The sequence below is a fragment of the Oncorhynchus kisutch genome, linkage group LG2, assembly GCF_002021735.2.
Source record: "Oncorhynchus kisutch isolate 150728-3 linkage group LG2, Okis_V2, whole genome shotgun sequence".
NCBI lineage: Eukaryota > Metazoa > Chordata > Actinopteri > Salmoniformes > Salmonidae > Oncorhynchus > Oncorhynchus kisutch.
Window position 1 is genome coordinate 76,802,782 of NC_034175.2, and position 25,000 is coordinate 76,827,781.

The following is a 25,000-nucleotide window of genomic DNA, read 5'->3' on the forward strand; positions in this document are numbered from 1 at the left end:
GCTCCTACGACATATAGACAGGACAAAACCCTGGCTCCTACGACATATAGACAGGACAAAACCCTGGCTCCTACGACATATAGACAGGACAAAACCCAGGCTCCTACGACATATAGACAGGACAAAACCCTGGCTCCTACGACATATAGACAGGACAAAACCCTGGCTCCTACGACATATAGACAGGACAAAACCCTGGCTCCTACGACATACAGACAGGACAAAACCCTGGCTCCTACGACATACAGACAGGACAAAACCCTGGCTCCTACGACATACAGACAGGACAAAACCCTGGCTCCTACGACATACAGACAGGACAAAACCCTGGCTCCTACGACATATAGACAGGACAAAACCCTGGCTCCTACGACATATAGACAGGACAAAACCCTGGCTCCTACGACATATAGACAGGACAAAACCCTGGCTCCTACGACATATAGACAGGATCAATGATCTCTTTCTCTGCCCTAAATATTTCCCAGCTGCTAGTCTCTCTCTCTCATGGTTTAATTTTAGCTGTGCATCTGTTGAACAATGTTACAGAGGGCCCTCGATGTCACAGGCCCAGCTGACACTCTGCCTTAACCAAGTCAGGACAGGTCAGGCCAGCATAGCACTGAAGTCCAAATGTCAGAAGAGACAGCATGACAGGATCTGGCTATAGAACCAGATCAAGTTCCTCCATCCATTGTGTGTGTGTGTGTGTGTGTGTGTGTGTGTGTGTGTGTGTGTGTGTGTGTGTGTGTGTGTGTGTGTGTGTGTGTGTGTGTGTGTGTGTGTGTGTGTGTGTGTGTGTGTGTGTGTGGTGGTGGTGGTGGTGGTGGTGGTGTTTTGCCCAGAATGTTCTGGCTACCATAGGAGTGAGTTCACATATATGATCAACTCGCTATAGAAATGATGAACTATGCAATTAGAAACTAGGAAAGTCCCGCACACTGTGCAGGATGTGACTGTATGGTTGGAGATGTATGGTTAGATATGTATGGTTAGACATGTATGGTTGGAGATGTATGGCTGGAGATGTATGGTTAGACATGTATGGTTGGAGATGTATGGTTGGAGATGTATGGTTGGAGATGTATGGTTAGAGATGTATGGTTAGAGATGTATGGTTGGAGATGTATGGTTAGAGATGTATGGCTGGAGATGTATGGTTAGAGATGTATGGTTAGAGATGTATGGTTGGAGATGTATGGTTAGATATGTATGGTTGGAGATGTATGGCTGGAGATGTATGGTTAGATATGTATGGTTGGAGATGTATGGCTGGAGATGTATGGTTGGAGATGTATGGTTAGATATGTATGGTTGGAGATGTATGGCTGGAGATGTATGGTTAGATATGTATGGTTAGAGATGTATGGTTAGAGATGTACAGTAGCTAGTAGGTATAGTAGCTGGGAGTACAGTAGCTGGGAGTACAGTAGCTGGGAGTATAGTAGCTGGGATTATAGTAGCTGGGAGTACAGTATCTGGGAGTATAGTAGCTGGAAGAACAGTAGCTGGGAGTATAGTAGCTGGGATTATAGTAGCTGGGAGTATAGTAGCTGGGATTATAGTAGCTGGGAGTACAGTATCTGGGAGTATAGTAGCTGCGAGTACAATAGCTTGTAGTATAGTAGCTAGTAGGTATAGTTCCTGGGAGTACAGTAGCTGGTAGTATAGTAGCTGGGAGTACAGTAGCTGGGAGTATAGTAGCTGGTAGTACAGTAGCTGGTAGTATAGTAGCTGGGAGTATAGTAGCTGGGAGTACAGTAGCTGGGAGTATAGTAGCTGGGAGTATAGTAGCTACTAGGTATAGTAGCTGGGAGTACAGTAGCTGGGAGTATAGTAGCTATTAGGTATAGTAGCTGGGAGTACAGTAGCTGGAAGTACAGTAGCTGGGAGTACAGTAGCTAGTAGGTACAGTAGCTGGGAGAACAGTAGCTGGAGGTACAGTAGCTGGGAGTATAGTAGCTAGTAGGTATAGTAGCTGGGAGTACAGTAGCTGGGAGTACAGTAGTTGGGAGCATAGTAAATGGTAGTACAGTAGCTGGGAGTATAGTAGCTAGGAGGTATAGTAGCTGGGAGTATAGTAGTTGCGAGTACAATAGCTGGGAGTATAGTAGCTGGGAGTATAGTAGCTGTGAGTACAGTATCTGAGAGTATATTATCTGGGAGTATATAATCTGGTAGTATAGTATCTGGGAGTATAGTAGCTGTGAGTATAGTAGTTGGGAGTACAGTAGCAGGGAGTATAGTAGCTGGGAGTATAGTAGCTACTAGGTATAGTCACTGGGAGTACAGTAGCTGGGAGTATAGTAGCTAGTAGGTATAGTAGCTGGGAGTACAGTAGCTGGGAGTATAGTAGCTGGGAGTATAGTAGCTGGGAGTACAGTAGCTGGGAGTATAGCAACTGGGAGTACAGTAGCTGGGAGTATAGTAGCTGGGAGTACAGTAGCTGGGAGTAGAGTAGCTGGGAGTACAGTAGCTGGTAGTATAGTAGCTAGTAGGTCTAGTAGCTGGGAGTACAGTAGCTGGGAGTATAGTAGCTGGGAGTACAGTAGCTGGGAGTAGAGTAGCTGGGAGTACAGTAGCTGGTAGTATAGTAGCTAGTAGGTATAGTAGCTGGGAGTACAGTAGCTGGTAGTATAGTAGCTGGGAGTATAGTAGCTGGGAGTATAGTAGCTGGTAGTATAGTAGCCAGCAGGTATAGTCACTGGGAGTATAGTAGCTAGTAGGTATAGTCGCTGGGAGTATAGTAGCTAGTAGGTCTAGTCACTGGGAGTATAGTAGCTGGGAGTATAGTCACTGGGAGTACAGTAGCTGAGAGTACAGTAGCTGGGAGTATAGTAGCTAGTAGGTATAGTCACTGGGAGTACAGTAGCTGGGAGTATAGTAGCTAGTAGGTATAGTCACTGGGAGTACAGTAGCCGGGAGTACAGTAGCTGAGAGTATAGTAGCTGGGAGTATAGTAGCTAGTAGTTATAGTCACTGGGAGTATAGTAGCTGGGAGTATAGTAGCTAGTAGGTATAGTCACTGGGAGTACAGTAGCTGGGAGTACAGTAGCTGAGAGTATAGTAGCTGGGAATATAGTAGCTGGGAGTATAGTTGCTGGGATTATAGTAGCTGGGAGTACAGTAGCTGAGAGTATAGTAGCTGGGGGTATAGTAGCTAGTAGGTATAGTCACAGGGAGTATAGTAGCTGGGAGTATAGTCACTGGGAGTACAGTAGCTGAGAGTATAGTAGCTAGTAGGTATAGTCACCGGGAGTATAGTAGCTAGCATGTATAGTCACTGGGAGTATAGTAGCTGGAAGTATAGTCACTGAGAGTACAGTAGCTGAGAGTATAGTAGCTGGGAGTATAGTAGCTAGTAGGTATAGTCACTGGGAGTATAGTAGCTGGGAGTATAGTAGCTAGTAGGGTATAGTCACTGGGAGTACAGTAGCTGGGAGTACAGTAGCTGAGAGTATAGTAGCTGGGAGTATAGTAGCTAGTAGTTATAGTCACTGGGAGTATAGTAGCTGGGAGTATAGTAGCTAGTAGATATAGTCACTGGGAGTATAGTAGCTGGGAGTATAGTAGCTAGTAGGTATAGTCACTGGGAGTACAGTAGCTGTGAGTATAGTAGCTGGGAGTATAGTAGCTAGTAGGTATAGTCACTGGGAGTACAGTAGCTGAGAGTATAGTAGCTGGGAGTATAGTAGCTAGTAGGTATAGTCACTGGGAGTAAAGTAGCTGGGAGTATAGTAGCTAGTAGGTATAGTCACTGGGAGTACAGTAGCTGGGAGTATAGTAGCTGCGAGTACAATAGCTTGTAGTATAGTAGCTAGTAGGTATAGTTCCTGGGAGTACAGTAGCTGGTAGTATAGTAGCTGGGAGTACAGTAGCTGAGAGTATAGTAGCTGGGAGTATAGTAGCTAGTAGTTATAGTCACTGGGAGTATAGTAGCTGGGAGTATAGTAGCTAGTAGATATAGTCACTGGGAGTATAGTAGCTGGGAGTATAGTAGCTAGTAGATATAGTCACTGGGAGTATAGTAGCTGGGAGTATAGTAGCTAGTAGGTATCGTCACTGGGAGTACAGTAGCTGGGAGTATAGTAGCTGAGAGTATAGTAGCTAGTAGGTATAGTCACTGGGAGTACAGTAGCTGGGAGTACAGTAGCTGAGAGTATAGTAGCTGGGAGTATAGTAGCTAGTAGTTATAGTCACTGGGAGTATAGTAGCTGGGAGTATAGTAGCTAGTAGGTATAGTCACTGGGAGTACAGTAGCTGGGAGTACAGTAGCTGAGAGTATAGTAGCTGGGAATATAGTAGCTGGGAGTATAGTTGCTGGGATTATAGTAGCTGGGAGTACAGTAGCTGAGAGTATAGTAGCTGGGGGTATAGTAGCTAGTAGGTATAGTCACGGGGAGTATAGTAGCTGGGAGTATAGTCACTGGGAGTACAGTAGCTGAGAGTATAGTAGCTGGGAGTATAGTAGCTGGTAGGTATAGTCACTTTGAGTATAGTGGCTAGCATGTATAGTCACTGGGAGTATAGTAGCTGGAAGTATAGTCACTGAGAGTACAGTAGCTGAGAGTATAGTAGCTGGGAGTATAGTAGCTAGTAGGTATAGTCACTGGGAGTATAGTAGCTGGGAGTATAGTAGCTAGTAGGTATAGTCACTGGGAGTACAGTAGCTGAGAGTATAGTAGCTGGGAGTATAGTAGCTAGTAGGTATAGTCACTGGGAGTATAGTAGCTGGGAGTATAGTAGCTAGTAGGTATAGTCACTGGGAGTACAGTAGCTGGGAGTATAGTAGCTGCGAGTACAATAGCTTGTAGTATAGTAGCTAGTAGGTATAGTTCCTGGGAGTACAGTAGCTGGTAGTATAGTAGCTGGGAGTACAGTAGCTGGGAGTATAGTAGCTGGTAGTACAGTAGCTGGTAGTATAGTAGCTGGGAGTATAGTAGCTGGGAGTACAGTAGCTGGGAGTATAGTAGCTACTAGGTATAGTAGCTGGGAGTACAGTAGCTGGGAGTATAGTAGCTATTAGGTATAGTAGCTGGGAGTACAGTAGCTGGAAGTACAGTATCTGGGAGTACAGTAGCTAGTAGGTACAGTAGCTCGGAGAACAGTAGCTGGAGGTACAGTAGCTGGGAGTATAGTAGCTGTGAGTACAGTATCTGAGAGTATATTATCTGGGAGTATATAATCTGGTAGTATAGTATCTGGGAGTATAGTAGCTGTGAGTATAGTAGTTGGGAGCACAGTAGCTGGGATTATAGTAGCTGGGAGTATAGTAGCTGTGAGTATAGTAGTTGGGAGTACAGTAGCAGGGAGTATAGTAGCTGGGAGTATAGTAGCTACTAGGTATAGTCACTGGGAGTGCAGTAGCTGGGAGTATAGTAGCTAGTAGGTATAGTAGCTGGGAGTACAGTAGCTGGGAGTATAGTAGCTGGGAGTATAGTAGCTGGGAGTACAGTAGCTGGGAGTATAGTAACTGGGAGTACAGTAGCTGGGAGTATAGTAGCTGGGAGTACAGTAGCTGGGAGTAGAGTAGCTGGGAGTACAGTAGCTGGTAGTATAGTAGCTAGTAGGTATAGTAGCTGGGAGTACAGTAGCTGGGAGTATAGTAGCTGGGAGTACAGTAGCTGGGAGTAGAGTAGCTGGGAGTACAGTAGCTGGTAGTATAGTAGCTAGTAGGTATAGTAGCTGGGAGTACAGTAGCTGGTAGTATAGTAGCTGGGAGTATAGTAGCTGGGAGTATAGTAGCTGGTAGTATAGTCGCCAGTAGGTATAGTCACTGGGAGTATAGTAGCTAGTAGGTATAGTCGCTGGGAGTATAGTAGCTAGTAGGTCTAGTCACTGGGAGTATAGTAGCTGGGAGTATAGTCACTGGGAGTACAGTAGCTGAGAGTATAGTAGCTGGGAGTATAGTAGCTAGTAGGTATAGTCACTGGGAGTACAGTAGCTGGGAGTATAGTAGCTAGTAGGTATAGTCACTGGGAGTACAGTAGCTGGGAGTACAGTAGCTGAGAGTATAGTAGCTGGGAGTATAGTAGCTAGTAGTTATAGTCACTGGGAGTATAGTAGCTGGGAGTATAGTAGCTAGTAGGTATAGTCACTGGGAGTACAGTAGCTGGGAGCACAGTAGCTGAGAGTATAGTAGCTGGGAGTATAGTAGCTGGGAGTATAGTAGCTGGGATTATAGTAGCTGGGAGTACAGTAGCTGAGAGTAAAGTAGCTGGGGGTATAGTAGCTAGTAGGTATAGTCACGGGGAGTATAGTAGCTGGGAGTATAGTCACTGGGAGTACAGTAGCTGAGAGTATAGTAGCTGGGAGTATAGTAGCTAGTAGGTATAGTCACTGGGAGTATAGTAGCTAGCATGTATAGTCACTGGGAGTAAAGTAGCTGGAAGTATAGTCACTGGGAGTACAGTAGCTGAGAGTATAGTAGCTGGGAGTATAGTAGCTAGTAGGTATAGTCACTGGGAGTACAGTAGCTGGGAGTATAGTAGCTAGTAGGGTATAGTCACTGGGAGTACAGTAGCTGGGAGTACAGTAGCTGAGAGTATAGTAGCTGGGAGTATAGTAGCTTGTAGTTATAGTCACTGGGGAGTATAGTAGCTGGGAGTATAGTAGCTAGTAGATATAGTCACTGGGAGTATAGTAGCTGGGAGTATAGTAGCTAGTAGGTATAGTCACTGGGAGTACAGTAGCTGGGAGTATAGTAGCTAGTAGGGTATAGTCACTGGGAGTACAGTAGCTGGGAGTACAGTAGCTGAGAGTATAGTAGCTGGGAGTATAGTAGCTAGTAGATATAGTCACTGGGAGTATAGTAGCTGGGAGTATAGTAGCTAGTAGATATAGTCACTGGGAGTATAGTAGCTGGGAGTATAGTAGCTAGTATGTATAGTCACTGGGAGTACAGTAGCTGGGAGTATAGTAGCTAGTAGGTATAGTCACTGGGAGTACAGTAGCTGGGAGTATAGTAGCTGAGAGTATAGTAGCTAGTAGGTATAGTCACTGGGAGTACAGTAGCTGGGAGTATAGTAGCTGGGAGTATATTAGCTAGTAGGTATAGTCACTGGGAGTACAGTAGCTGAGAGTATAGTAGCTGGGAGTATAGTAGCTAGTAGGTATAGTCACTGGGAGTACAGTAGCTGGGAGTATAGTAGCTAGTAGGTATAGTCACTGGGAGTACAGTAGCTGGGAGTATCATACACCTTCAGTGTATTGAAGGGTAGGATGTGAGAAAGAAGGGGAACTGACACTGATTGCTTGACCTTTACTGTAAGTAATTCTTGTCCCAGCCAGAATGGCCCATAGGGCAGGATCCTATCTCCTGTTTCCATAACGCGCTGCTTTGATATGTTCTGTTCACATTAACCTTGTAGGTTTGAGAAACTATAGTAGAAGCCTCAACAGGCCGGCCCAGTTCAGTTTGGCCGGGCTTGGCTCAGTTGTGTGAAAAGGAGTTAGGAATTGTCTCAAAAGGCCATGCAGGACCACACTAACCTCCTCGTGGATCTTCTTGAGGAAGGCGATCTCCTCCTGTAGACTCTCAATGCGTCTCTCCAGGTCCAGCCTGGCCAGAGTGGCAGAGTCCACGTCCTAGAGAAACGGAGCAAGAACAGGGGATAGAGTTGACGTTTAGTATTGATGTTTCAGCATAAGGCCTTTCCCAAGATGAGAGCCGACATACTGACACAGATACAGAGAGAGAGACAGAGAGAGAGACAGAGAGAGAGACAGAGAGAGACAGACAGACAGAGAGGAGAGAGAGAGAGAGACAGAGAGAGAGAGAGAGAGAGAGACAGAGAGATAGACAGAGAGACACAGAGATAGACAGAGAGAGAGATAGAGAGAGAGAGACAGAGAGATTGAGAGACAAAGAGATAGAGACACAGAGAGAGACAGAGAGATAATGAGAGAGACACTCAGAAGTTACTCTAGGGAATAATTGCAGCTTCAGTTCATGCTGGTATCACACTCGGTACTGTCATCAATGATCTAACCTGACAGTATGTTGATCATTGATCATTTGGGAAGAGAGAAAGTTCTGAAGGCAGACAAAGAGAGAGAGAGAAGGAGAGGGAAAGTGTGACTCACAGCTCTGAAGGCAGACAGGTTGTTCTCTGCCTCTTCCCTCTGGTGGATCTCCTCCTGCAGTCTGGAGGGAGGGAGGTGGGAGGGAGGGAGGTGGGAGGGAGGGAGGGAGGTGGGAGGGAGGGAGGGAGGGAGGTGGGAGGGAGGGAGGGAGGGAGGGAGGGAGGTGGGTGGGAGGGAGGGAGGGAGGGAGGGAGGGAGGGAGGGAGGGAGGGAGGGAGGGAGGGAGGGAGGGTGGGAGGGAGGGAGGTGGGAGGGAGGGAGGGAGGGAGGGAGAGAGAGAGAGAGGGAGGGAGGGAGGGAGGGAGGGAGGGAGGGAGGGAGGGAGGGAGGGAGGGAGGGAGGGAGGGAGGGAGGGAGGGAGGGAGGGAGGGAGGGAGGTGGGTGGGAGGGAGGGAGGGAGGTGGGAGAGAGGGAGGGAGGGAGGGAGGGAGGGAGGGAGGGAGGGAGGGAGGGAGGGAGGGAGGGAGGGAGGGAGGGAGGGAGGGAGGGAGGGAGGGAGGGAGGGAGGGAGGTGGGAGAGAGAGAGGGAGGGAGGGAGGGAGGAGGGAGGGAGGGAGGGAGGGAGGGAGGGAGGGAGGGAGGGAGGGAGGGAGGGAGGGAGGGAGGGAGGGAGGGAGGGAGGGAGGGAGGGAGGGAGGGATTAACGAAAAGGTTCAATTTGAGTTTAAACAGATTCAAATGCAGCCCTTTTCCTCCCTGTTTGTGCCTGTTGGAACAGCAGACTTTATACTGTTGGAACAGCAGACATTATACTGTTGGAACAGCAGACTTTATACTATATATAGTATAAATATATAGTATAAGTATATATATATAGAATATAGTCTGGACCCTTCCACAGTCTCACTCTCTGACTACAGGAATAGAGTCTGGACCCTTCCACAGTCTCTCTCTCTGACTACAGGAATAGAGTCTGGACCCTTCCTCATTCTCTCTCTCTCTCTGACTACAGGAATATAGTCTGGACCATTCCGCAGTCTCTCTCTCTAGCTACAGGAATAGAGTCTGGACCCTTCCACAGTCTCTCACTCTGACTACAGGAATAGAGTCTGGACCCTTCCACAGTCTCTCTCTCTGACTACAGGAATAGAGTCTGGACCCTTCCTCAGTCTCTCTCTCTGACTACAGGAATAGAGTCTGGACCCTTCCACGGTCGCTCTCTCTGACTACAGGAATAGAGTCTGGACCCTTCCACAGTCTCTCTCTCTGACTACAGGAATAGAGTCTGGACCCTTCCACAGTCTCTCTCTCTCTGACTACAGGAATAGAGTGGACCCTTCCACAGTCTGAACCCTTCCACAGACTCTCTCTGTGACTACAGGAATAGAGTGTGGACCCTTCCACACTCTCTCTCTCTGACTACAGGAATAGAATCTGGACCCTTCCACACTCTCTCTCTCTGACTACAGGAATAGGGTCTGGACCCTACCACAGTCTCTCTCTCTGACTACAGGAATAGAGTCTGGACCCTTCCACAGTCTCTCTCTCTGACTATAGGAATAGTCCGGACCCTTCCACAGTCTCTCTCTCTGTGACTACAGGAATAGAGTCTGTACCCTTCCACAGTCTCTCTCTGTGACTACAGGAATAGATTCTGGAACCTTCCACAGTCTCTCTCTCTCTCTCTCTCTCTGACTACAGGAATAAAGGCTGTACCCTTCCACAATATCTCTCTCTCTCTGACTACAGGAATAGAGTCTAGACCCTTCCACAGTCTCTCTCTCTCTCTCTCTCTCTGACTACAGGAATAGAGTCTGGACCTTCCACAATCTCTCTGTGACTACAGGAATATAGTCTGTACCGTTCCACAATCTCTCTCTGTGACTACAGGAATAGAGTCTGGACCCTTCCACAGTCTCTCTCTCTGACTACAGGAATAGAGTTTGGACCCTTCCACAATCTCTCTCTCTCTCTAACTACAGGAATAGAGTATGGACCCTTCCACAGTCTCTCTCTCTCTCTGACTACAGGAATAGAGTCTGGACCCTTCCACAGTCTCTCTCTCTCTGACTACAGGAATAGAGTCTGGACCCTTCCACAGTCTCTCTCTCTCTCTGACTACAGAAATAGAGTCTGGACCCTTCCACAGTCTCTCTCTCTGACTACAGGAATAGAGTCTGGACCCTTCCACAGTCTCTCTCTCTGACTACAGGAATAGAGTCTGTACCCTTCCACAGTCTCTCTCTCTGACTACAGGAATATAGTCTGTACCCTTCCACAATCTCGCTCTCTGACTACAGGAATAGAGTCTGGACCCTGAGCTGATCTGAGGTCAGTGTTACACAGCAGCTGCGCATTCCACCCCCAACCTTCTCAACCTTTCCTTCCACTTCCACAGTATTTTGCCTCCCCCCCTGTTCCCCCTTCTTCACGGCATCCTTTCATGCACACACACCCCCTCCCCCCACAGAGGCCTGGAAGGAGATAGACCTTACCAGCTGTTGCAGTAACAGAGAGACAATCCAATACAAAAAAACCGCCAGAGCTGATTTCACACTGCTGATCCAATAGAAAACATCTATTAACAGCTCTGCAAACCATTGCGTTGACTAAAATGGGATGTCTCCCTACGGGCTGTGGAACGCGTATAGAAAACACACGCACTGTTGGAGGCACAAGCCGAAAGGTATGTCAGCGTGGTCTGTTAAAATATGTTACTATGAGATAAAACAAGTGACTTATAGCCAGGTGACTTATTGACAAGTGACTTATTGACAAGTGACTTATTGACAAGTGACTTAAAAACCTCTACTGTGCCAGGTGACTTATAGCCAAGTGACTTATTGACAAGTGACTTAAAAACCTCTACTGTGCCAGGTGACTTATAGCCAAGTGACTTATTGACAAGTGACTTATTGACAAGTGACTTAAAAACCTCTACTGTGCCAGGTGACTTATAGCCAAGTGACTTATTGACAAGTGACCTATAAACCTATAAACCTTACAAACAACAGACGTCCAGTATTTATATCTTAGGGGCCCATAATCGAACAGTCCAAAATTCCCAAGCTAATAACTTTAAAGAGTCTATTACAGAGGTAGTTTCAGTGATTCTCTTTATGTTTTTACAGACTTCTATTTCATGCGGTTTGAGTCAAATCTACTTCCATTGTCCTCCAACAGTGGCTCCTGAATATGACGAGCTTCTCATCTTCAGTGTTTGCTGGCATGGTGTATAACCTCTGGCCTCTCATGCAGTCCGTCTGACCCCTGACTCCTAACCTCTCACCTGAGTTTGAGTTTCTGCAGGTCGTCTGCCAGGTTGTCTCTCTCCACTTCCATGCGGGCTCTGTCATTGGACATGCCGTCCACCTGACGCCTCAGCTCTCTCATCTCCTCCTCGTACATCTCGGCCACGCGGGTCGGCTCGTGACCCCTCAGCCTCTCGATCTCCACGACCAGAGTAGCGTTCTGCTGCTCCAGGAAACGGACCTTCTCGATGTAGCTGGCGAACCGGTCGTTCAGGTGCTGCAGCTCTGCCTTCTCATTGGTCCTGGTGTCCAGGAAGTCACGGTTCGTGGCGTCGGCCAAGCTGAAGTCCAGCTTCTCGCCCATTCCGGCGTACGAGCGCATCGCGCCGCCGGAAGAGGAACGAATGCTGCCGGAGGAGTAGCTGGGGCGGGCGGAGCTTTTGGTCATCTCGTAGACTCTGGAGGACATGTGGGCCGAGCCGGAGGAGCCGGAGGAGCCGCGTCCACCGTGGGAGAACATGGAGGACATGCCTGGGGTGGATCCAATACCAGAACCGAAGGTCCGGCGGTAGGAAGAGGCTGACTGGGCAGACTGGGAGGAGAAGGACTTGCTCATGGTGGACGTTGTCCGAGGGTCTGGCTGGAGGAACTGGGTTGCTGTTGGAGGTGATGACTGAATGAGGGGCTGTTGGACAGGAGATCTGCTATTTGTAGACATACAACGCCCACTCCATAACCCCAAGCCTCCAACTCCCTCAATCACCCCACTCCTTCTCATCTCCTGCTATCTCTCTCTCTCTCTCTCTCTCTCTCTCTCTCTCTCTCTCTCTCTCTGTCTCTCTCTCTCTCTCTCTCTCTCTCTCTCTCTCTCTGTCTCTCTCTCTCTCTCTCTCTCTCTCTCTCTCTCTCAGCTGTCATAGGGTCTAGTTTCCAGTAGCAGGGTGGAGTCTGGCCAGAGAGGGGGTGTACCATGTGGGGGTGTAGGGGGGAGGCGGGAAGGAGGGGGGAGGCAGGAAGGAGGGGGGAGGAGGGAAGGAGGGGGAAGGGGGGGAGGTGGGAAGGAGGGGGGAGGGGGGAGAGGGAAGGAAGGTGGGCAGGAAGGAAGGTGAAGGAGGGGGAGGTTGGAAGGGGGAGGAGGGGGAGGGAAGGAAGGTGGGGTTAGGTGGGGGGGGTATATTAGTATTGTGGCTCTCTTAGAAAGATGACGTTCTGGTTACCGTTAGTGACCCTACGTATCTCTATCACAGAACGATGACGTTCTGGTTACCGTTAGTTACCCTACGTATCTCTATCACAGAACACAAATAGATTACACCTAGTCGACGCAGATATTTACCCTGTACACCTGTTCACCTGTACAGCTGTACACCTGTACACCTGTACACCTGTACACCTGTTCACCTGTACAGCTGTACACCTGTTCACCTGTACACCTGTTCACCTGTACACCTGTACACCTGTACACCTGTTCACCTGTACAGCTGTACACCTGTTCACCTGTACACCTGTTCACCTGTACACCTGTACACCTGTACACCTGTACACCTGTTCACCTGTACAGCTGTACACCTGTTCACCTGTACACCTGTTCACCTGTACACCTGTACACCTGTACACCTGTACACCTGTACACCTGTACACCTGTTCACCTGTACACCTGTACACCTGTACACCTGTTCACCTGTACAGCTGTACATCCTACCATGTTGCTGGTTTCACAATGTGTTAACGACTGAGCTCCATTTTTACTGGTGGAAGCCTCACCAAGCCATCAAACTACTGTTTCAGTGGACGTAATGTCAGGAGTACAGGAGGTTTCATGGTGTTGTGTGTTGAGGTCACCCACTTCCTCATGACCTGATCCATCTAGTGAGCTCACACACATTGGGCCCTGTGTGTGTGGTGTGTGTGTGTGTGTGTGTGTGTGTGTGTGTGTGTGTGTGTGTGTGTGTGTGTGTGTGTAGCCATGATGTTTCCCTGAGAACGCCAGCCTGCCTGGTCAGGTAGCAGGGCAGTGGGTCAGAGCACCACATGGTACCGAAGACATTATCCAGTAACTATTTCCACTGGGATTCTCTGCCTCTAACCCTATTACAGGGGCTGAGTCACTGGCTTACTAGGGCTCTCTCATACCGTCCCTGGAGGGGGTAGGTCACCTGAGTGGGTTGATTCACTGATGTGGTCATCCTGTCTGGGTTGGCGCCCCCCCTTGGGTTGTGCCGTGGCGGAGATTTTTGTGGGCTATACTCAGCCTTGTCTCAAGATGGTAAATTGGTGGTTGAAGATATCCCTCTAGTGGTGTGGGGGCTGTGCTTTGGCAAAGTGGGTGGGGTTATATCCTTCCTGTTTGGCCCTGTCCGGGGGTGTCCTCGGATGGGGCCACAGTGTCTCCTGACCCCTCCTGTCTCAGCCTCCAGTATTTATGCTGCAGTAGTTTATGAGTCGGGGGGCTAGGGTCAGTTTGTTATATCTGAAGTACTTCTCCTGTCCTATTCGGTGTCCTGTGTGAATTTAAGTGTGCTCTCTCTAATTCTCTCTTTCTCTCTTTCTCTCTCTCGGAGGACCTGAGCCCTAGGACCATGCCTCAGGACTACCTGACATGATGACTCCTTGCTGTCCCCAGTCCACCTGGCCGTGCTGCTGCTCTAGTTTCAACTGTTCTGCCTTATTATTATTCGACCATGCTGGTCATTTATGAACATTTGAACATCTTGGCCATGTTCTGTTATAATCTCCACCCGGCACAGCCCGAAGAGGACTGGCCACCCCACATAGCCTGGTTCCTCTCTAGGTTTCTTCCTAGGTTTTGGCCTTTCTAGGGAGTTTTTCCTAGCCACCGTGCTTCTACACCTGCATTGCTTGCTGTTTGGGTTTTTTACAGCACTTTGAGATATCAGCTGATGTGGGAAACATTTGTTCCAAGATTTGGCACTCCGGTACCGCTTGCCGTCCGGTAGAAAAGAGAACAGTCTATAACTGTGGTGATTGGAGTCTTAGACCATTTTTTGACCTTCCTCTGACACCGCCTGGTATAGAGGTCCTGAATGGCAGGAAGCTTGGCCCCAGTGATGTACTGGGCCGTAGCACCTTATGGTCAGATGCCCAATAGTTGCGATACCAGGCGGTGATGCAACCGGTCAGGATGCTCTCGATGGTGCAGCTGTAGAACATTTTGAGGATTTGAGGACCCATGCCAACAAAATCATTGTCGTGCCCTCTTCACGACTGTCTTGTTGTGTTTGGACCATGACAGTTCATTGGTGATGTGGACACCAAGGAACTTGAAACTCATTGCTTCTCATTGCTATTCATTGCTATTTAAGTTATCACATGCCAATGCGCTTCACACACTAAAATACAGGTCAGCTGCTGTTGTTGTTGTTGTTGGTGTGTGTGAGTGTGTGTGTGTGTGTGTGTGTGTGTGCGTGTGTGTGTGCGTGTGCGTGTGCGTGTGTGTGTGTGCGTGTGTGAGTGCGTGTGTGTGCGTGTGTGTGTGCGTGTGTGTGTGCGTGCGCGCGCACACACGTCTCAGCTGCTGGTGTCACAGCTATTGTTAGCCTGTTAGTCTAATCTTAGTCACTGCATGGCCCAAGAGGGGACCTGTCAAGGAAGCAGAAAAAAGACCCCCAGTCTCATCTCCTACACGTTGGACCATGGGGTGATAATGGCGGGTAAAACTGACATTTATCAGGGAGGCCTCATTTTATGTTAGAAAATGTGCAATTCTTTTAAACATGAAGCAAGGAGCACTGCAGCTGTAGGGAGTTTTGAGTTGGAATAGAAAATGCACAAGTTAAAAGGCATTCCTGGTTAATAGCATTTAGCACTAGGCCTCTCTGTCCTTGATGGCAACATGCACCAGCCATTACAACAGTCATGTGACCTCTCTGTCCTTGATGGTAACATGCACCAGCCATTACAAAAGTCATGTGACCTCTCTGTCATTGATGGCAACATGCACCAGCCATTAGAAGTGTCATGTGACCTCTCTGTCCTTGATGGTAACATGCACCAGCCATTACAATAGTCATGTGACCTCTCTGTCCTTGATGGCAACATGCACCAGCCATTACAACAGTCGTGTGACCTCTCTGTCCTTGATGGTAACATGCACCAGCCATTACAATAGTCATGTGACCTCTCTGTCCTTGATGGCAACATGCACCAGCCATTAGAAGTGTCATGTGACCTCTCTGTCCTTGATGGTAACATGCACCAGCCATTAGAAGTGTCATGTGACCTCTCTGTCCTTGATGGGAACATGCACCAGCCATTAGAAGTGTCATGTGACCTCTCTGTCCTTGATGGGAACATGCACCAGCCATTACAATAGTCATGTGAGCTCTCTGTCCTTGATGGCAACATGCACCAGCCATTACAACAGTCATATGACCTCTCTGTCCTTGATGGTAACATGCACCAGACATTACAAAAGACATGTGACCTCTCTGTCCTTGATGGGAACATGCACCAGCCATTACAACAGTCATGTGACCTCTCTGTCCTTGATGGGAACATGCACCAGCCATTACAAAAGACATGTGACCTCTCTGTCCTTGATGTGAACATGCACCAGCCATTAGAAGTGTCATGTGATCTCTCTGTCCTTGATGGGAACATGCACCAGCCATTAGAAGTGTCATGTGACCTCTCTGTCCTTGATGGTAACATGCACCAGCCATTAGAAGTGTCATGTGACCTCTCTGTGCTTGATTGTAACATGCACCAGCCATTACAATAGTCATGTGACCTCTATTTCCTTGATGGTAAATGCACCAGCCATTACAATAGTCATGTGACCTCTCTGTCCTTGATGGTAACATGCACCAGCCATTACAATAGTCATGTGACCTCTCTGTCCTTGATGGTAACATGCACCAGCCATTACAATAGTCATGTGACCTCTCTGTCCTTGATGGTAACATGCACCAGCCATTAGAAGTGTCATGTGACCTCTCTGTCCTTGATGGTAACATGCACCAGCCATTACAATAGTCATGTGACCTCCCTGTCCTTGATGTGAACATGCACCAGCCATTAGAAGTGTCATGTGATCTCTCTGTCCTTGATGGTAACATGCACCAGCCATTACAATAGTCATGTGACCTCTCTGTCCTTGATGGCAACATGCACCAGCCATTACAATAGTCATGTGACCTCTCTGTCCTTGATGGTAACATGCACCAGCCATTACAATAGTCATGTGACCTCTCTGTCCTTGATGGTAACATGCACCAGCCATTACAACAGTCATGTGACCTCTCTGTCCTTGATGGGAACATGCACCAGCCAATACAATAGTCATGTGACCTCTCTTTCCTTGATGGCAACATGCACCAGCCATTACAACGGTCATGTGACCTCCCTGTCCTTGATGGTAACATGCACCAGCCATTACAACAGTCATGTGACCTCTCTGTCCTTGATGGTAGCATGCACCAGCCATTACAACAGTCATGTGACCTCCCTGTCCTTGATGGTAACATGCACCAGCCATTACAATAGTCATGTGACCTCTCTGTCCTTGATGGTAACATGCACCAGCCATTACAATAGTCATGTGACCTCTCTGTCCTTGATGGTAACATGCACCAGCCATTAGAAGTGTCATGTGACCTCTCTGTCCTTGATGGTAACATGCACCAGCCATTACAATAGTCATGTGACCTCCCTGTCCTTGATGTGAACATGCACCAGCCATTAGAAGTGTCATGTGATCTCTCTGTCCTTGATGGGAACATGCACCAGCCATTAGAAGCGTCATGTGAACTCTCTGTCCTTGATGGTAACATGCACCAGCCATTACAATAGTCATGTGACCTCTCTGTCCTTGATGGCAACATGCACCAGCCATTACAACAGTCATGTGACCTCTCTGTCCTTGATGGTAACATGCACCAGCCATTACAATAGTCATGTGACCTCCCTGTCCTTGATGGTAACATGCACCAGCCATTACAAAAGACATGTGACCTCTCTCTCCTTGATGGGGACATGCACCAGTTGTTACGTGACCTCTTGACAGTATTTTAAACTAGGCATGTCAGTTAAGAACAAATTCTAATTTACAATGACAGCCTACTGGGGAACAGTGGGTTAAATGCCTTGTTCAGCGGTAGAACAACAGCTTGTCAGCTCGGGGATTCGATCCTGCAAGATAGAGGATGAGGAGATAGGACTGAGGAGACCGATGCTGAGGAGGCTGAATGAGGAGACTGAAACAGGTTGAGTAGATAGAGGATGAGGAGACAGAGGCTGAGGAGACAGAGGCTGAGGAGACTGAATAAGGAGACTGAAGAGACAGAGGCTGAGGACATAGAGGCTGAGGAGACAGAGGCTGAGGAGGCTGAATAAGGAGGCTGAGGAGGCTGAATGAGGAGTCTGAGGAGACAGAGGCAGAGGAGACAGAGACTGGGGAGGCTGAATGAGGAGCCTGAGGAGACAGAGGCTGAATAAGGAGGCTGAGGAGGCTGAATGAGGAGTCTGAGGAGACAGAGGCTGAGGAGACAGAGGATGAGGAGACAGAGGATGAGGAGGCTGAATGAGGAGCCTGAGGAGACAGAGGCTGAGGAGGCAGAGGCTGAGGAGGCTGAGGAGGCTGAATTAGGAGTCTGAGGTGACAGAGGATGAGGAGGCTGAATGAGGAGTCTGAGGAGACAGAGGCTGAGGAGACAGAGGATGAGGAGGCTGAATGAGGAGTCTGAGGAGACAGAGTCTGAATAAGGAAGCTGGGGAGGATGAATGAGGAGTCTGAGGAGGCTGAATGAGGAGTCTGAGGAGACAGAGGCTGAGGAGACAGAGGCTGAGGAGGCTGAATGAGGAGTCTGAGGAGACAGAGGATGAGGAGGCTGAATGAGGAGTCTGAGGAGACAGAGTCTGAATAAGGAAGCTGAGGAGGATGAATGAGGAGTCTGAGGAGGCTGAATGAGGAGTCTGAGGAGACAGAGGTGGAGGAGACTGAATAAGGAGCCCGAAAAGACAGAGGTGGATCCTCCCCTCCGGATGTTGGCAAATTTATAATTTGTCAAAACTCATCTGCAACCTTGAATCATAAACATGATGCCTAATTATATGTAATAGAAAAATCTGTATAATCATACCTGTTGATTTGTCATTTTAATGATGGTGTCATTCTGACTGTTGTAAATCACACATCAATATACAGTGGCTACCAGAAGTATTCACCCCCTGGAATTATTTCCTATTTTGTTGCCTTACAACCTGGAATTAAAATAGATTTTTTTGTCCCGCCTGTACGTTGCTGCTGTAGTCTCCCGTCCATTCGGGACCCGTGGCGAGGGTCGCCACTCCTAAGGTGCCACATAAGTTGGCCGAGACTATGGTGGAGTGGGGTCCACATCCCGCTCCAGAGCCGCCACCGCGGTAAATGCTCACCCAGACCCTCCCCTATAGGTTCAGATTTTGCGGTCGGAGTCCGCACATTTTGGGGGGGGGGTACTGTCACGTTCTGACCTTAGTTCCTTTTTTATGTCTTTATTTTAGTTGGTCAGGGCGTGAGTTGGGGTGGGCATTCTATGTTCTTTTTCTATTCTTTGTTCTGTTATATTTCTATGTGTTTGGCCTAGTATGGTTCTCAATCAGAAGCAGGTGTCAGTCGTTGTCTCTGATTGGGAGCCATATTTAGGTAGCCTGTTTTCTATTGTGTTTTGTGGATGGTTGTATCCTGTGTTAGTGTTCTCACCAGACGGGACTGTTTCGGGTTGTTTGTACTTTAGTTCAGTGGTTCTGTTGATTTATTAAATTTTTCATTATGGACACTTACCACGCTGCGCATCGGTCTGATCCTTTGCTACTCCATCTCTGAAGAAGAGGAATGTCGTTACAGTTGGATAGGTTCCGCTGGTGTACAGCAATATTCATACCACAGTCATACCACAGATTTTCAATTGGATTGAGGTCTGGGCTTTAACTAGGCCATTCCAAGACATTTAAATGTTTCCCCTTAAACCACTCGAGTGTTGCTTTAGCAGTGTGCTTAGGGTCATTGTCCTGCTGGAAGGTGAATCTCCATCCCGGTCTCAAATCTCTGGAAGACTGAAACAGGTTTCCCTCAAGAATTTCCCTGTATTTAGCGCCATCCATCATTCCTTCAATTCTGACCAGCTTTTCTCAGTCCCTGTCAATGAAAAACATCCCCACAGCATGATGCTGCCACCCCCATGCTTCACTGTGGGGATGGTGTTCTCGGGGTGATGAGAGGTGTTGGGTTTGTGCCAGACATAGTGTTTTCCATGATGGCCAAAAAGCTCCATTTTAGTCTCATCTGACCAGAGAACCTTTTTCCATATGTTTTTGGGAGTCTCCCACATGCCTTTTGGCGAACACCAAACGTGTTTGCTTATTTTGTTCTGTAAATATTGGCTTTTGTCCGGCCACTCCTCCGTAAAGCCCAGCTCTGTGGAGTGTACAGCTTAAAGTGGTCCTATGAACAGATACTCAATTCTCAGCTGTGGAGCTTTGCTGCTCCTTCAGGGTTATCTTTGGTCTCTTTGTTGCCTCTCTGATTAATGCCCTACTTGCCTGGTTCGTGAGTTTTGGTGGGCAGCCCTCTCTTGGCAGGTTTGTTGTGGTGCCATATTCATAAAAAATTTTAATAATGGATTTAATGGTGCTCCATGGGATGTTCATTATTTTTTTCATAACCCAACCCTGATCTGTACTTCTCCACAACTTTGTCCCTGACCTGTTTGGAGAGTTCCTTGGTCTTCATGGTGCTGTTTGCTTGGTGGTGTTGCAGACTCTGGGGCCTTTCAGAACAGGTGTATATATATTGAGATCATGTGACAGATCATGTGACACTTACATCGCACACAGGTGGACTTTATTTAACTAATTATGTGACTTCTGAAGGTAATTGGTTGCACCAGATCTTATTTAGGGTCTTCGTAGCAAAGGGGGTGAATACATATGCAATCACCACTTTTCAGTTCTCCATTTTTTCGTTGTTAAATTTTTTTTAAACCAGTCATTTTTTTCATTTCACATCCCCAATTTGGACTATTTTGTGTATGTTCATTACATGAAATCCAAATAAAAAATCTATTTAAATTACAGGTTGTAATGCAACAAAATAGGAAAAACGCCAAGGGGGATGAATACTTTTGCAAGGCATTGTAATGCAATATTACATCTAAATTACAACATGGTACATTGTATCATAACACACATCATCAATACAGGCACATTACATGGCATCATTTATTTTACCTTTATTCATCATAATACATTTTATCATAATTAATACACAACTAACATGATGTTATCATAAGGTACCAGATGACATTTAAAGCAAGTCTTTAAACTGCATATCTAACCTCTTCACCAACCTGACTGGTGGTTCTTTTTTGAAAATAAACTTCTGCTTCCGTGCATCTGCTCCTGCCACATCCGGTCTCCCTGCCGCCACTCCCCAAGTCTCCCTAACCTGCCGCCACTCCCCAAGTCTCCCTAACCTGCCGCCACTCCCCAAGTCTCCCTAACCTGCCGCCACTCCCCAAGTCTCCCTAACCTGCCGCCACTCCCCAAGTCTCCCTAACCTGCCGCCACTCCCCAAGTCTCCCTAACCTGCCGCCACTCCCCAAGTCTCCCTAACCTGCCGCCACTCCCCAAGTCTCCCTCTTCCTCTGTGTGTGATCGGAGACAGGTGTGCTGGAGACAGAGCAGATCCCCACCAGCTGCAACCTGTTCCATAATCAAGACCAAGATATTCAGCCCTGCCTCTTCCACACTGCCAGATCGTAACCTCTTCTCAGTCAGTCTGCGTTTTTCTATCCGTTTGTTCCTGTTTAGATCTTGTTATGCCTGTTTTTCCTTGCCTGAAGCTGTTTTCCTCTCCGCTACAGTTCTACCCGCTCTGACTTTGGCCCCTGTCTCCAGTCCCATGTCTTCAGTCCTGCTACTCTGTCCTGGACCGCCCACTCCTCTGCGTCCTTGGATTCCTCTCCGGACCTACCCAACTCCAGCCTCACCCTCTGCACCCGGCTTCCTTCAACCCGCCCCGAGCTTCCCCTGGCCTGCACCCCATCTTCCTCCTGTGTTTCAATAAATACCATGGTTACCTCATCCCAGTCTCCTCGTCTGAGTCTGCTCTTGGGTTCACCTGTTCCGCTCTGCGTGACAACATCTCTGCTAAAGTCTGAATAAGATGGAAAGGAATGGGAGTCTTATTCAGTACAACAGCAGGCAAGTATATCTTCTAGAGAATACAACAATTATTATAATGATTGAAGTGCATGTCATTTTGATGGTGCCCACATTGATCCCCAGTTATAAATATCATTTGGATAGATGAAAAGCTGTCTTTTTTAAAAGCATATTGATGAGTTGACTAACTAAGTTGAGAATAAAAATGGACTTCTATAGAAATAGGCCACGCCTCTCGCTATACAGAATTCCGACCATTCAGTCGACGTTCCTTCCTGTCCTAGACTATGGCGACATCATCTACATGAACGCAGCTGCCACTTCATTAAAGCCGTTCGAGGCAGTTTATCATAGTGCACTTAGTTTTATCATTTGTGACAGGTCTTGCACTCATCGTTGCCCTATCAGAAAGTAGTACTCCTTAGTGCTTTCCCTATCAGAACGTAGGATGGCCCTCGCGTAGGTCAAAATGCTGCCTTTTATTCATTTATAAACTCCCTCATGTTTAATTACCCATAGAAGTATGAGTTACCCAATCACAGGGATGGCTAACTCTGAAAATTCTGTCTGACGCTACAGACTTAGAAAAAGCAACTGTTAGTTTCCTTCCACCCCATGGATCAAACAATCTGCAGAGTTCCCTACAAATGGATGTATTTTAGCCTTTCTGGGCAGTTCAGAGTGTCGCTCGAGGAACTCGTTTCTGAGGAATGTGATTGTTTTCTTTATTTTATACTGTATTTCCTGCTCCCTTGCAAAAGAGACCTTGGTTTCAATGGGACTCCCTGTGAAAACCGAAACAAAATAATTAGCCTGCTAAAATAGTTAGACAAGGTACTATAACTTGTAAAAAATATTAATAATAATAAATTGAACTTTTATTTAACTAGGCAAGTCAGTTAAATTAAGAACAATTTATTTTTTTACAAACAGTGGGTTAACTGCCTTGTTCAAGGGCAGAACTACAGATTTTTACCTTCTCAGCTCAGGGATTTGATCCAACAACTTCTCGGTTACTAGCCCAACGCTCTAACCACTAGGTTACATGCTAGCCCAACACTCTAACCACTAGGTTACCTGCTAGCCCAACGCTCTAACCACTAGCTTACCTGCTGCCCCGTAATGGTGTTGGGAGGTTGGGAAACTATCTAGCTGGCTAGCTTTAAAGCCAACTTCATAACATTGCTAGGTGGCTAGAATTACAGAGAAAACAACAACACATGTTTGTTTTATTTATTCATCAAGAAGGAATCAATATGCTACATGGCTTGATCAAATTCATTAACATACGTAACTCGTGGGAGTCCTGCCCACCACTGGCAGCTAAAATCAAATCACACACTGTATGTGTCACTCTACACTCTCTCTCCTCCTCTACTGCCCACACTGAGTATCTAGCGTCGTACCTAGCATATCTTTGCACCATGCTTGCCTGACTACCCAGAATCCTTGCTCCGGCCTAACGGTACACCACCACCACAGACGTTAGTTTCTTCTTGAGTCTGGATATGAGTACCCCCCCCCCCCCAACGATTTTAGGAACATGAACACATTCTAAGGTCTGGTCCAATCCAGTCAGTTCTTCATGAGGTGTCTTAGTGTTGGAACTGGTCCAATCCAGTCAGTTCTTCATGAGGTGTCTTAGTGTTGGAACTGGTCCAATCCAGTCAGTTCTTAGTGAGGTGTCTTAGTGTTGGAACTGGTCCAATCAGTTCTTAGTGATGTGTCTTAGTGTTGGAACTGGTCCAATCCAATCAGTTCTTAGTGAGGTGTCTTAATGTTGGAACTGGTCCAGTCAGTTCTTAGTGATGTGTCTTAATGTTGGAACTGGTCCAATCCAGTTCTTAGTGATGTGTCTTAATGTTGGAACTGGTCCAATCCAATCAGTTCTTAGTGAGGTGTCTTAATGTTGGAACTGGTCCAGTCAGTTCTTAGTGATGTGTCTTAGTGTTGGAACTGGTCCAATCCAATCAGTTCTTAGTGAGGTGTCTTAGTGTTGGAACTGGTCCAGTCAGTTCTTAGTGAGGTGTCTTAGTGTTGGAACTGGTCCAATCCAGTTCTTAGTGAGGTGTTTTAGTGTTGGAACTGCTCCAATCCAGTCAGTTCTTAGTGATGTGTCTTAGTGTTGGAACTGGTCCAATCCAGTTCTTAGTGAGGTGTCTTAGTGTTGGAACTGGTCCAATCCAGTCAGTTCTTAGTGAGGTGTCTTAGTGTTGGAACTGGTTGGTCCCAGAACCTGATGGGCTGGACCAGAGCCAAAATACAGGGTTTTGAAAAGTCCCTTTGCCTGGTCCTGGCAGTTTGCTCCTCTGCAAAATACCGTTGACTGATTTTTTTTGTCATGTAAATAATTATAGTTAAATGTGGGCTTAAACGTGCCCCTATGATCCAGGACAATCTGGTGCAGCCCCAGGCTCCCACAGTGCAAGTTAACTCAGGCACGAGCCTCCTTTAAATTCTGGCAGAGAACTGTTTGGTCAATGCTAGCCCCAGATCCAAGAGAGACGCTGGAGTGTTGTGAGAGACAGACAGATGGACAGACAAGACCGACATACTGGCTGAACTTACACACACACACACACACACACACACAACATACATTCTGTCTTGTCGTGTCCAGTTCACTGCCAAGAAAAGGAGCGGAGTCAGGATTATTTAGGCTTGTTGGATCAGATCAACTGCAACACTAAAAAACAGTTTAAAACGTGGTCTAACCTGACAATTAGTTCGAATGCGATAATTGTCGCTGGTCAAAATTACATTTAATTTATACTCCGGTGGAATTTATGTGTAGACTGTCGCTGTGACTGTCAGTTCCTGTGTCGCAGAGACATGGAAAAAGTTTAAATCTCTGCTACTGTCCGTTGTCATGGTTATCGGATTGCCGCGGCAACCAGACCAAAGATTCTCTGATAGAATTACCTACTTTTATTTGGTCCAACTGTAGCAGTAAGCTCTTTTCTGTAAGTTCTCCATTATCACGTAAATAATTATGTTGTTGTGGGTTTATTTTCCTGTAATTATTATTTATTTATTTATTTTAAGTCGCTAAACTTAAGACGTTGTCAGCTTAGTTATAATTTGGTCATAATTTTGAATTAGCTAGTTGTAACGATTGTCTGTTGAAGAAGGTGTGGACCAAAGAGCAGCGCGGTAAGTGTATATACTTATATTTCAACTGAACACCAACAAAAATAACACAGAGAATGAACGAAACCCGGAACAGTCCTGTCAGGTGCAGAAACACAAAACAGAAAATAACTACCCACAAAAACCCTGTGGGAAAAAGCTACTTAAATATGGTTCCCAATCAGAGACAACGATAGACAGCTGTCCCTGATTGAGAACCATACCCGGCCAAAAACATAGAAATACAAAAACATAGAAAAAGGAACATAGAATGCCCACCCAAAATCACACCCTGGCCAAAACAAAATAGAGACATAAAAAGCTCTAAGGTCAGGGCGTGACAGCTGGCTAGCAACGAACCAAAACACCTTTTAGAAAATTGCTCTTCGATGCCTGGCTTTATAGGTTGATGTTTACTGAAGACATTTTTT

At 47.0% G+C, this 25,000-nt stretch overlaps 1 protein-coding gene across 2 annotated transcripts in view; it reads right to left on the reverse strand.

Moving 5' to 3' along the window:
- LOC109881392 (desmin-like) overlaps positions 1–12,026 on the reverse strand; it is a 26,868-nt gene extending 14,842 nt beyond the window's left edge. The window contains exons 1-3 of one of the 2 annotated variants that reach the window (XM_031801675.1): positions 11,315–12,026; positions 8,086–8,146; positions 7,492–7,587 (exon numbers count right to left, since the gene is read on the reverse strand). In XM_031801675.1, the coding sequence (XP_031657535.1) occupies positions 7,492–7,587; positions 8,086–8,146; positions 11,315–11,994 (837 nt within the window). In that variant the 5' untranslated portion in view covers positions 11,995–12,026. The remainder of the gene's footprint in view (positions 1–7,491; positions 7,588–8,085; positions 8,147–11,314) is intronic. The other variant, XM_031801669.1, reaches the window with a different exon arrangement.
- Between the last annotated feature and the right edge of the window lie 12,974 nt (positions 12,027–25,000).